Source organism: Centruroides vittatus, unplaced genomic scaffold (genome assembly GCF_030686945.1).
Source record: "Centruroides vittatus isolate TY-2023 unplaced genomic scaffold, ASM3068694v2 contig_897, whole genome shotgun sequence".
Taxonomy (NCBI): domain Eukaryota; kingdom Metazoa; phylum Arthropoda; class Arachnida; order Scorpiones; family Buthidae; genus Centruroides; species Centruroides vittatus.
The window spans coordinates 69248-82649 of NW_027122587.1; the positions used below are offsets into that span (position 1 = coordinate 69248).

At 34.3% G+C, this 13402-nt stretch overlaps 3 protein-coding genes across 3 annotated transcripts in view; 2 read left to right on the top strand and 1 right to left on the bottom strand.

The window, feature by feature from the left end:
* Positions 1-8219, bottom strand: part of Sf3b3 (splicing factor 3b subunit 3) — a 57788-nt gene extending 49569 nt beyond the window's left edge. Inside the window, exon 1 of the mRNA XM_067280824.1 lies at positions 8097-8219. The gene's annotated coding sequence lies outside the window, so the exon portion shown is untranslated. The remainder of the gene's footprint in view (positions 1-8096) is intronic.
* On the top strand, positions 1295-2149 carry LOC136983927 (uncharacterized). Its single transcript, XM_067280814.1, has one exon. It carries the CDS (start codon positions 1295-1297, stop codon positions 2147-2149), a length of 855 nt encoding a protein of 284 aa, XP_067136915.1.
* Positions 8220-11305: 3086 nt separating the features above from the next.
* The window catches only part of Cog4 (conserved oligomeric Golgi complex subunit 4), a 37038-nt gene continuing 34941 nt past the window's right edge, over positions 11306-13402 (top strand). Inside the window, exons 1-2 of the mRNA XM_067280827.1 lie at positions 11306-11395; positions 11492-11669. Of these exons, the coding sequence (XP_067136928.1) occupies positions 11598-11669 (72 nt within the window). The 5' untranslated portion in view covers positions 11306-11395; positions 11492-11597. The remainder of the gene's footprint in view (positions 11396-11491; positions 11670-13402) is intronic.

A 13402-nucleotide genomic window follows, 5' to 3' on the forward strand; every position in this document is an offset into this window, starting at 1 on the left:
CGACAAAGCGGCCCGCCGCAACCTGTTCAGTGGATCCATCTGGAAACCCCTCACGCCACGGGACCTCACTCGGGCCATACGGGACACCACCATCGCCACCCTGACGGATGCCTGGTCAACGGCACTCCGCAACAAAGGCCGGGACCACCTTTGCCCGTTTGCCCCCTGGAGCTACAGTTGCGCGTTGTCTCGCCACGCGGAGATGCTCTTGGCCCGGCTCTGGACCAAGACGGCCGCGCTAAATGCCTTCCTTCACTCACAACACCTTCACGACTCTCCGGGGTGCCCCCATTGTGGCGCAGCGGAAACAACTCTTCATTACTGGCTACACTGCCCTAAATATGCCTTAGCCCGCAAGGACCTAGGCAACACGATGACCCTAAACATGTCTCTGGTGCGCACACTGATGCCTATCTACTGGCCGCCGGCCTCCATCACTCCTAGTCACCACGTGGCGGCGCTGGAGCGCTACATTAGTCTCACTGGTTGTTTCGCTTAGCAACTGGCAACGTCAGTCGAAGAAAGAGCTGCAAAGGCTATAATCTCCATATCAAACAAGCGAAAGGAAAGGAACTGCAAAATTTCAGAAGCAAAAGACAGACTACATTTGATGCATTTTTTGCAGGATTAAAATTTGAAATTGTAAAATTTATCATGTACAGTATATGTTATTTTTTTTGTACATTTTATAGTACAAATATTTTCTGTATTTTGCTTTAATAAAGCATTAAAATAGATACAGTAGCTGATTATAATTTTTTTCTTATTTATTTATTTATTTATGTAGTTACATATTTTATTTTAGAATTTATTACAGTAGAGAGTCGTTAATCCGAACCCCAGTAATCCAAATCGCCGGTTATCTGAACGATTTTCAGTCGGACTGTGTTGTGCTGAATTGAACGTTTTTGATACTAGATTTACTTCTAAAGTATAATTTTCATGTTTTTATATTTTAAATATATTTATTTTGTTTGTACAAAATGCAGAAATAATTTTTAACGATACGATAGCCTCAATTATTATTATAAAAATTTTCGTTAGGCTTAAAATCGACGAAAATTCAACACGAAGCAACACGCAACAGAGAAAAATTCAACACGAAGCGACACGCCACAGAGAAAAATTTGAACATCGGACAGGTTAATATATTTTTTCGTACATAATCGGTTATCCAAACAAATCACTAATCCGAACAACCTCAGTCCCCAATTGATTCGGATTAACAACTCTCTACTGTATTAGTTTGTTTAATCAAGCAGCTGCTTAATTGGGCCAAAATGAATTAGTCCCAATGTGTCCTCATAAGAAACTGAATAAAATTCAACGCATTACTCTCATTCGGCTTTGCAAAGCATGTCGAACGGCTCCTACTGCGGCTCTACAGGTAATTGCAGGTGTGCTCCCCCTACATATTAGGGCCAAAGAAGTGATGTGGAATTGGTACCTAGGAAAAAATGGAATCACATATCAGAATGATGACGAAATTGTTGACTATATTCGCATTGGTCTTCTTCCTAACATGAGCATATCCCTCCTTAACAGGCTAGTCACAGAACGCCCATTGCCTCACGAAATCTTTAACATTCATCCAGCAAAATACTCATCCATTGCAATTAAATCTCCGGAAGATAAAGTCTCAGCTACTTACACGATTTTCACGAATGGCTCAAAACAAAATGATAAGGTAGGTGCGGCATATGTTATAATGAAAAATAAGTCAACAACTCCGATTTATACTGCTGGATACAGGCTAGAAAGCTTCTGTACAGTCCCTCAAGCAGAACTGTATGCCATTTTTAAAGCTGTTAATCATCTTAGCAATATGGGGATTGAGAACCAAGTAGTAAGGATTTGCAGTGATAGCCAAACCGCCATCCAAAAGCTCAAAAATCCAACATGTTACTTTTCTCATATGGTGTTTCGTGAAATCCAAAACAACAGCAATTCAATCGTGTTAACCTGGGTAAAAGGACATGCAGGCTTAGCTGGCAATGAGGCAGCTGATAAACAAGCAAAGTTAAGTGCAAATTCTTCCTCCCTCCTGAGTTCAGCGACCTTCCCTACACCAGTATCAAGAACACTGTTTATGCTACGGCTATCAGTCTTTGGCAGAGGGAATGGGAGAATGGTAACACTGAAAAGATAACATTTTCCTTCATCCCCAACATAGAGACAAGACTTAAACTGAAGCATCTTTCCATCACATATATAAATACACAAATTTTTACCGGACATGGCAACCTTGAGGCCTATCTTCACCGGTTTGGTCACAGAGACACTCCCTTATGCGGCTGTAACAACACCTCAATACAAGACATTCATCATTATATATTTGACTGTGATAACTTCACACATGAACGAGAACCACTTCTAAGGACTGCACTTTCCCAAGGACTCAACTGGCCATGCGAAATGGAAAACTTCATGACAGATCAATAACTTTTTAAAAGTCTCATGGACTTCCTTGTTTCAACTGGAGTGTTGGAATCTGACTCTCGATCATCACGACAGTGAGTGCATTTATGTAGTGTATACTTTTCTTCAACAATTGATCACAAATGTATATAATGTAAATACTACCTAAGTCGCTTCCACAAAGTGAAGTGGGCGTGTGTTTGGTACATTTTCAATGTTACTAATGTGTGAGATCGAGGGAGGTAGGAGGAAGTCATATCTCCCCTTTCCAGTAACAGGTCGTTGACCTTTCACTTGTCAAGATGGCTAAAGTTTCGTTTTCAGTCCCGAGAGACGGGACTCTCCTTGTTGGACGAGTGGATAGGAGGTGAGATGGGGTCGACGATAAGGCGAAAGCGATATTCGAGTCAAAGAGGACACCATTTAACAATTAAAACAAGATTTATTGGAATTAACAAAGGACACAATTACAAACGTTGACTCATTTCCCTAAGTCGCGTAGGGTTCGAGAGAGAGGGCTTACAGGTTTCAGTTCATACCTCAAAATACGTTCCTTATAGAGTTATATATATCCTCATCCTACACACTGGGGTGTATAAAATATAAATCGAACTCACTTGTGTCTATTGACCGGTGTGAACTAAATAATTCAATTCAACGAACGTTTTCTGGACGCCTTCCGTGTCCTTCTTATTTTTTTTTTTTTAAAATAATAGAATCCAGCAGTTAACCTGAAGAAGGACACGGAAGGCGTCCAGAAAACGTTCGTTGAATTGAATTTATTTATTTCACACCGGTCAATAGGCACAAGTGAGTTCGATTTATATCTTATAGAGTTAGCACTTTGATATCCAAGAATTGTATATAGGTATCCGAAATGGCACAGTTTTATAAAGTCGCGACTGAGCGCGGAGACGTTGGGCCTGTAGGTCCAGAGCAGTGACAACCTGCGATGGCGTTCGTCCGGCAGATGATAAGAGACTCCCCTGAGGGGGGGAAAGGAGTGGCTTTTATAGCTTTAGGCTAAGAAAATTGGTCACGTGATCGATGGTTGATGGCGATTTGGGTCATAGGTGTTCCTGGGACTAAAAATATATGACGAATTCGGATGTTAACTATAAACTGAAGTTGCAAGATGATCTGGGTACAGCTTAAGAACAATAGATAGTTGACAGTTATACGGCCAGGGACGCATATTTTCTCGGCCAGGATCGTTTTTAGACAGGATGTTTATAATAGGAAAATTCTCAAGTTAACCAGAAAGGGAACAATTTTTATAATTTTACTTTCAGGGGAATTTCCGGATCTCACAAATGTAATGTTTGTCATTTAATCTCTGTATTTTTTTTAATTTTTTTTATTTTACTTATTTTGGTTTAATAAATCCGATGAAGACGCCCTATACCTCCCTTTTTCCGCCCCTATCCTATTTTCTGTATTTTCACCTTTGCCTTCTGCCTTCTTTTCTTTATTTTCAAGCCAGGTAATACCACTGAGTGCACCTGGTCTTCCGCCCCTGTCAGCTACAAGTGTACAAGTCCCAATGTGTCCCAATTAAACAGAATCGACTGTACTTGGAATGATCAGTCTGATAGCAAGGTTTTCTCACTCAATCTGATGTACTGTGCAGCAAATAGAATTGTCACTGCTGTACTGTACACTCCCTCTCTAATTGCACTGAGTCAATCCTAGTCATAACCAGAGTTGCCAGATGTACTTTATTTCAAAAGTCAATCCTTTATTTTACCTAAACTGTCTTTGTCCCTTATTGAAACAAGAAAGGGTGCAATTGTCCTTCATTTTCATTTTTTCAATGTTCATGTTTTGTGAAAAAGTAGTGGAAGACTTCCATGCAGGCATATGTCTGACTTCATATGTAAATCCATATCCTTCTCCATAGAGTTATGATTTATAATTAAATACAGTTTGACTGTATTTTAAATTCTAAACTAAACTAAAATTTGCAAACATTTATAATCAATATGTAAACTACAATTTTTAAAATCAAAATATAAAAAATGTGAACAGAATGTTTAGTTATTAACTAAAAAATCATTTAATTTTACTTTTATGAAGTGGAATGGGGTATAAACCCCATATACATTAAAGCAATACATACCCGATATACATTAAAACAATACACCAACCATAGCCGAATTATCGGGCTAGAAACGGTAAGCAGGAGTTGCGGGTTCGAGTCCCAATTCTTTTCTTCTAGTTAGTTCTAAATTATTTAAATTATTTAATTAAAATTATAATTATTAAATTTAGCAAGAGATGGCACCTAACGCCTAACTCTAGTACCAAATTATCTTATAAATTATTATTATTATTATAGCTGTTTCTAGCCCGATAATTTGGCTTTGGTTGGTGTACTGCTGGAATGGGGTAGAGTGAAAGTTGGAAAGTGGTAGTATTAATCATTTTCAAGTGTCATTGGGTACATTCCACTATGCACCAAACATAACATTGGTGAAATGCAATGTACTAAAATGTGTTCTGATATTCACTGATAAACTTATCAGTACAGCAACCAATGCACAATTAACTCACTGGGCTGTGAATATGGTGAGGCCTTTCAAAGCAATTTGCATTTTTCGTGAACTATAGAGGGTGCTGCATTTTTACAAAATGGCTACTTTATCTGGGTCGCTTGTAACTAGTCAATGTAAAATTAATCATATATTACCGTCCAATATAATGATGTATGTTGCTTGTAGCTGTTTATTGAGAAATTTTATAGGAGAACAATTATAGCTAGCGGGACATATCATTATATGTGGTATTATAGAAAACAAATGAGTGAGATCATTCTATACATTTGTGCTCTTTGTGTTAAAAAACATTAGATTTGACATCTGTCCCATCAGGGTCACATTTACAAGTACGCTATGATACCTTTTTGCTTAGGACATTGAGTTTCAAGGGACCTAAAAATTTCTACAAAAAGAGAAAATTGAAGTCAAATTTTGTACTAAACTTTTTTTTTACAAACCAACAAAATATACTTTAAATACTACATGTTTATGTCAATTCTTTTCTTTTTATGATTGACTTCTAAAAATGCAAAGGGTTGGTAAGGGGCACATAGTTGCCAGATTGGGCTACAAGTAGCGGATTGGGCTACTTTTTAAGTGCCCTCGCTACAAAAATTTTAAATTGAGCAACACGCTACTTTTTGGGCTAGTAATAATTACCTTCAGGCTACAATTCTTAAAAATACGCTACTTTTTTATTTTCATATATAAAATCGCACAATATTTATTGTATCATACAAAACTAATAAAGTTTTATTTCATTTCATTACACTTAATTGTATAAATAAAGTTGCAACGTTTAATAAAGATAAAGATACTTTGCTTCCGTTTTCTATCCATCGTTTGCTCCAGTAATCCACAATCCACAATCCATTGCCACTAACACTGCTAATTTTATTAATTTTTTTTCCTCTCATATATCTATCAATATGCGCCTATTTTTAATTATTTTTTTTAAAACGAAAATATGCTACTCACAAATTTATTTGTACTCTTACTTTGTTTTCCTGTTTTTTTCCGCTTGACTTCTTGATTCTACTTCTGTTTTAGAACGTTCCTTTCTCTAATTTGACGATTTCACTACATTTTTAGTAGACGTTTCCTTTTTTTCCATTTTTTAGGTATTCGTTGGAATACCTAAAAAAAGAAAAAAAAGGAAAAGTCTACTAAAACTGTAGTGAATAGGCCCAGTGTTACTCAGGCAAAAGTAACAACAGCGAAGATTAAGATTATTACATTATAGCCAATCTCATCTTTTTTCACAGAATGCAAAAATTAGGTTTCCCCGTTTTCAGACTAATTAGAAAATTTTTAGATGGGTCTGAAAATATGTTCGATTTCCTGCAAAAACGCATCTGCGCCTGTAAATATTGCACGTCGCTTTTTCTTAACACTTCCATTGTTAACCCTTCGAGGACGGTGACCTCGTTTCACACTCCCCTTTCCAGCGCTGACCTTCCATGAGTCAAGACAGTGTAATCTTTGTGTATTCTTTGTTGTATAACCAGTTACGCGAGTCTAACTAGTTTTTACTAATCTCTCCGACAGTCTCCAAAGTAGTCTAACAGATACAACAGTTCTTGATACAGTGTAAACAGAGAGACCTTAAAACTGAAAACAAAAGTTGCAGTCGCTAAGTTTCTAAGTTCAAAAAATGAATTGCCACACCTGCGAATGACTCGCTTTGATTTAGAGAAAATTGATGCAGATACACCGAATGTCCATATATATATATATATTACAAACTTATTTCATTAGTAAAAGTGCATAGTTGCAAAATAATTCGGTTTTATTGTTTGGGCTACAAACAGTTCAAATCCGCTACTTTTGGAGCACAACCACGCTACTTTTTAACCTTCAGATCAGGCAACTATGAAGGGGCATCACACAGAATTTAGCTTAGGGCCTCAAAATGCTTAAATCTGGTCCTGTGGTCCACACAAAATTACTGGCATTTTAAACTTTAAGGAAAAATCCTTTAAAATTGACAGTATAACTTGTTCATATAAAGCTGGACAATTTTTTGCTAATTCTTAACAGTCGAATCCACTCTTTTCTTTGGTTATATTTATGAGCTTCTCAGAACTCTGATTTCCAAATAATCATCTTTTTTTATATGGGAACAGACGAAAACTTATATTGGACTCCCGTATGGCTTTGATATTGCAATTTGGAATGCAACAGAAAACTTTGCTTTTTCTATTGCTATTCATCTTTACTGTTAACAACATACAAGAAAGATTTAAATGACCCAGATAAAATAGTTTTGTTTTGAAACACCAGAGGACAAGAATCTGGTGAAAAATGTGAATATGGCAGCCTCCAAGATTATATTTAGTAACTTTACAAAATAACCATAAAAACTGAATGTTAGTATGTAATAATTTTAATCCCATACATTGCCATTAAATATCATTTCGTAATGATTAAAAACATTTTTACTATCCAAATACTCTAGTAAAAGCTTATTAAGCAGTTAAGCAGTCCATTTGTTGTGGGAGAGACCGATGCACACTGAACCGTACCCATTTAATCAGTTGTTGAAATCTAACAATCCTAGTTGTAACACAAAAATGTCATTGCATCGACGTATCTTCCACAACTCAAGTAACTAGTGAAACACGACTTTATTGAATTGTCACCTGTGTACACACCTGCATTTGAAGTTACAAATACAACATAATAAGGATAGTACAGTACTATAGAATCTGTACAGTAATCTTGTTTTGTACAGTAATAGAAGGTAATATTTATATAAATAAAAATTACTTAAAAGTAACTTCTATTCAACTTCCTATAAATTTTACAATTTTTATGTGATTAATTAATTGTACATACCAAAAAAATGAAATCTCAACTGTTTTTGAGTTAAAAAGTTAAAAAAAAATAGTATATTGAATTGAGTGTACACTAAATATGTTTAATACGTATAACGAAAGTCTTTATTTTTTATAATTTTTCTGTATTACTGTAAGTAGCTTTTACAAGTATATCCCAAGCTTTGCATCCTCAAAATGTATACAATAGGCTAACAACTTATCAACTATTTGATTTTGACATCGATTCATATATTTCAAGTTGTAACATAACTAAATTAATAAGAAACGTGGAATTTCAATAAGATGAATAGAAAAAGCTTACTTGGAAAACTTTCTTTAGAAAAAAATATCCAATGCGGTTAAATAAAATGGCGACCACGTGATTATTCCATTAAGTTAGAATTTGACGCTAAGCTAAATTTTTAGTGTTGCCAACTTAACGAATATAATATAATATAACTCTCTATATAATATATATATATATATATATATTATTTATAGTTCGGCTGTTCTATTAATCAAAATTAATAAAATATATTAAATATTAGTGAAATTTAAACGATAAATATTAATTAAATTATTTATGAATTAATTATATGGATATTAGAGCTTTTTCGATATGAGACGCAAAAACATTTTATCAAATAGAATATATTCTTACATTAAAGATAAGAAAACTTGCTGATAATTTTTATTATGTTGATTGATGCAAAATTAAGTTTATCGTTAAGTATTAAATTCGTTATTTCAAGAGATAAAAGGATAACTCGTGTATCAATACATTGTATATCTTTTCATATTGTTCAATACTTATATGAAGATTATGACTTCAGTCTGCATTCCTTTCGAACATGAAGAACAGTGTTGAGAGGAATGTGCGACAGATTTTCAAGAATTCCTAAACATGACACAAACAACAGTAATATAAAACGGCTATCAGGAGGGAGAGTCGAGACAGTTAAGGCTTCAGTCAACCACTCTGGAGGATCCGGAATCGAATCCGGCTGCGCAATACCAGGAAGGTTTTCTTCAGCAGTTTGTTCTGGATATGTCGGGCTCCGTCTCTTATCGCTCGACCATATCCATTTTGTCCTAGCGGAACACATGATGAGCATGATTAAAAAGGCTCTCTTAGTATTCACAGGACAGAAAAAAAAAAAAAAAAAAAAAAAAAAAGCTGTCCGATCATTATGAGGAAAGTAAAATACTGTATCTGTAAATGACAAATTAAAGATTGGAAAGAAGTACTGTACTCGTAACTTATATGAACACAGAGATCAGGAATATTCATAATCATTGTAATTAGTAACTATAAGAAATTGTTAATAATTGATAATGTGAAACATTTTTGTTATTATAAACATAAGTTTTATACAAGACATGGGCAAATGCGGCTCTTTTTGAGTTACATGTGGCTCTTGCTGAAAGTGTTAATTTCTGTTTTTATTATTGTTTTTAAAATTTTATTTTTTAATTTTGTGAAAATATGTTTATTAAAACAATTCAATATTTGTTTTATATTACATTTTTATTATATAATAAAATCGCGCGCCTTACCATACTATCCGCCACGACAGTACAGAACTGCGGCTCCGATGCATTTTGCAAAACTTACATTTCGGCTCCCACTGAACTCTTGCTTGCTCACATCTATTATATACAATGAGTGATCGGTTAACAAACATAATCCGTTCCAAGACCGTGTTCGCTACCCAAATTGTTAACCGATTATCGATTTACCATAGATTTTTATGGAAATTTGATTAATTCGTTCTGAAGACCCTCAAAAATATAAAAAAAATTATATATTTTCTTACTACGTTTATTTATATGTAATAATAAAAATACATATATACACAGCCTCGCATTTTTAACAATTATGTTTTTTCGATTTGGAGGGTTAAAGAATCTGTGCAATATCGATTATTTTTCTCTCTTTTTCGGGATTTTTCGGAAATAATTGATATCATTGTCGTTTTAAAGATCTCCTAGCCTATTAACCTCAATCTGGTTTGGATACCATTTGGATAACCGTTGTTCTGACGTCTTCCCACTTCTTCAAAAGAGCTTTAAAACGTTAACGAATATTCGATGAGACAGTTAAATTTCGTCTTTCGGAAAGAAAAAAACCGACGCAAATCTTAATGAGTGTTCGCCCGACAGTCTCGCGAAAACTATAAAAAAGTCAGAAAGGTAAATAAAAGGCTGGAATTACAAGGGAGAGTTTCAAAGTTCGGAGGATTACTATTCGATCGTTATCGGGTTGAGCGTCGATGTCGACGTTTCCCGAGCTCCGAAGGTTTATTTATTTATTTTTTTTAAACTCTTTCCGCCCTGTGGGCACTAAGAGGGCCTTTTTTTGCAAGCCCATTATGGGTTCGGCCAGGCCCACAATGGGGCGACCGGGTGGAGAGGGACGGGGCCCGACATATTCGGACGGACCACCCGCCGAAAAATTCCTGGGGATTTTTCGACCCGTCGGGATTCGAACCCGGGTCCCCTAGAGCGGTAGGCTGCCGCCTTGACCGCTCGGCCATCCGGCCTCTACTCCGAAAGGTTTCGAACTGTCACCTGGAGACAAGGGAAGACCAATCGTTATTCACTGTTTTATGTCTCTTCTTGTGTTTGTTCTGTGAGGTGTTCATTATCCGAACATGTGTTCGTTGTCCGAACATAAAAATCTTTCGCGAAAGTGTTCGTTGTCCGATTTGTTCGCAGTCCGAACTGTTCGTTAACCGATCACCCATTATATATACAGGTATGCCTCGCCTTACGTCGGTAATTGTTCCAGAGAGGAATAGTCGAAAACGACGTAAGTCGAATTTACTTGTGTAGTTACGACGTAAGTCGAAACTACGGTGGAAAACGCCAATAATGAGTACTTAAAGACCGCTAAATAAGACGACAACACAGAAACACAGATGTTTTCATGTTTCGTTCTCTAGGATTTATGATGATTATATTAACATTTACTGTAAATGTACATATTTTAATATATTTTATATGTTTTTAACGCTTTTCTAGTGATATTACGACTTCAATATTTGTGGCAGACGGATGTAAAGTCGAATGAAATGACTTAAACTTGATTTTTATTTTTCCATATACTTTTTTGACAAACGACGTATAATCGAGAACGACGTAACTCGAGGTATACCTGTATATATTCGTACTTTTAACTCTTTCCGCTCTGTTGACACTAAGAAAGCCTCTTTTAGCAAGCCCATTAGGGGTTCGGCCAGGTCCACAATGGGGTAACCGGGTGATGAGGGACGGGAGCCTAGTCCCTCAGCCAGTCGGACCACACCCAAAAAATTCCCGAGAATTTTTCGATCCATGGCGGTAGACTGCCTGCCACCTTGACCGTTCGGCCATCCGATCGTCGAAGAAGATATAATATTCTAATTCATTCCTTCCGAAAAGCAACAATAATTATTTTGATTAATTTAATTTGAAAATTATGACAAATTTTCTAAATGAATACAATTTTAGGTCTACAATAATTTATAAAGATATTTCATCGTACAATTCTTATTTTTAATTTTTTTATGAATAATAAGAATTTGAATAATAAGTACTCCAGTTGGCAACACTTTATCATTAGAGATGGATGTAAACAAGGTGTGTTGGAGTATGTTTTTAAAAAATATTTTAAATAAATACAACGTTACATATTGAAATATATTAATATAAACCAATTATTTACATTTGTGTCAGGTTAAAGCGCATCTGTACAGTTTGCACGTGTAAAGAAATGTCTTGAAGCATTGTTTTGATATTTGTTAGTTGTGATAAAATACCAAGTGTATAATTTATTTGTAAAATGTCACTGCATCCAGAGATTTCAACATATGAAGAACTTGAAAGTCATTATCGAGAATTATGCCAGAAAGAGGTAGGATTCAAATATGTCTAGACTGTTTGTTTGGTTATACAATTATGATTTTAATAATAGATGGGTAATTCTGTATATAAATATCTTAGTTTAATGAGATTAAGATACATATAACAATATAAAAAGTCCACCACAGTTTTCATAATATGTGATTGGATTAATGGGATACGGCAATCTGCCAATTGGATATGCCTTATCCCATTAATATGAGAAACTATCCTATTTCTTCATGTATCTAACACCTATCTAAACTAGATGTCATATACATGAAGAAAGCCAGGCTTTCTGGTTAGTGTTGTTCAGGTGTGAACCCACAACTAATGTTCAATTGTCTTACCTTATCGGTACGATGACACTGTTGGGACCTTATCAGAGCTGTAGGCCATACCCGTAGGAGCAAAAAGTCAAGGAACTATATTTCTACATGTGACCCTTTGCAAGATACAGTCCCTCTTACAGGGGGTCTATAACTCTGGTGGGTGGTAAATCCCTCATTCAGAATTTACATCTTATCATTTTATCCACTTGGCCACTGGTGGGTGCCATTATATATGAATTTCTTAGAAATCTCTCTGAATATTAACAGAATAAAAGCAAAAACAGAAGTTGATCAACTGAACAACTTAAATCTTAGTATTTCTATAAATGATTCCATATATTTTATAGGGCATATTGTTACAGCTTGTCTCTTTGGCAGATGTTGTATGTAAAACAGCTGTGGCTGTATAGAACAGAAACAGTTTTTTTCCCCCTGTAGAAAATGGTTATGCATATTCTATGATAAATTATCTGTCTTAATAAAATGTTGTTAATATATATATGAAGTGGAAATTTTGCTAATAAGCGTTAATTGGGATCAAATTTTCAAATTATTCATAATAAATAAATAAATATTGAAATGCTGTCTATCAACAATAATTAACTATTGTGTGTCATAATCAACATTAATGTCATTAGACAAGTTTTGATCTATTTATAATTTATTTTGATATTAAGTGCTATACTATTTCAAGTTATTCATAATTTTCCAGTAACATTTATTGATATTATCTACTATGAATGAACCATAATTGCCAGAGTTATGAAAAAGTTATCAATCACAAGGTTTAAAAGTAAAATTTTTACTTGATATTTATGATTTTTAAAATAATAAAAGCAAGTTCTCACCTGATGTGTTTAAAAATAGCAATGCTAAGTGAAATTACATATAACAAAACCAATTTTACCATAGGCTAAGTAATAGTAATATAAACAAAATAGATAAATTAGTTAATAGTATTCTAATTGGATTACATTTGCATTAAATTTTATGTTGCACATTTCTTTTGTATATTGTAATAAATGAATTTTATTAAGAATGAAATACATAATTAAATTCAAATGAAATTGAACTTTTAAATTTAAAAGAGTTAAATGCATATTATTTTTTAAAAATTTACTAGCAATAATATGTATCTAACTGTATAGAGAATTAAAGGTGTAATTTCTTTAAATGGTTTAATTAATTAATCTGTTTTATTAGTACAATCAATCTCTATTGATTGATATGTTATAACTTCTGTTTAGTTTTTAATGAAAATATTGTTTTTAAAAACTGAAGATTACATTATTTTATATAATAAATAGTGAAACATTTAAACCATTGTTATCCCACAATAATAATTTCCAGTTTGATCAAATATAAAATAATATAATATTTAATAATTATAAATAACTCTAAATCACAATAGTGT

Excerpts from the sequence above, each read along its gene's own strand:
- LOC136983927 (XM_067280814.1), top strand. The coding sequence starts at position 1,295 with ATGTGTCCTCATAAGAAACTGAATAAAATTCAACGCATTACTCTCATT.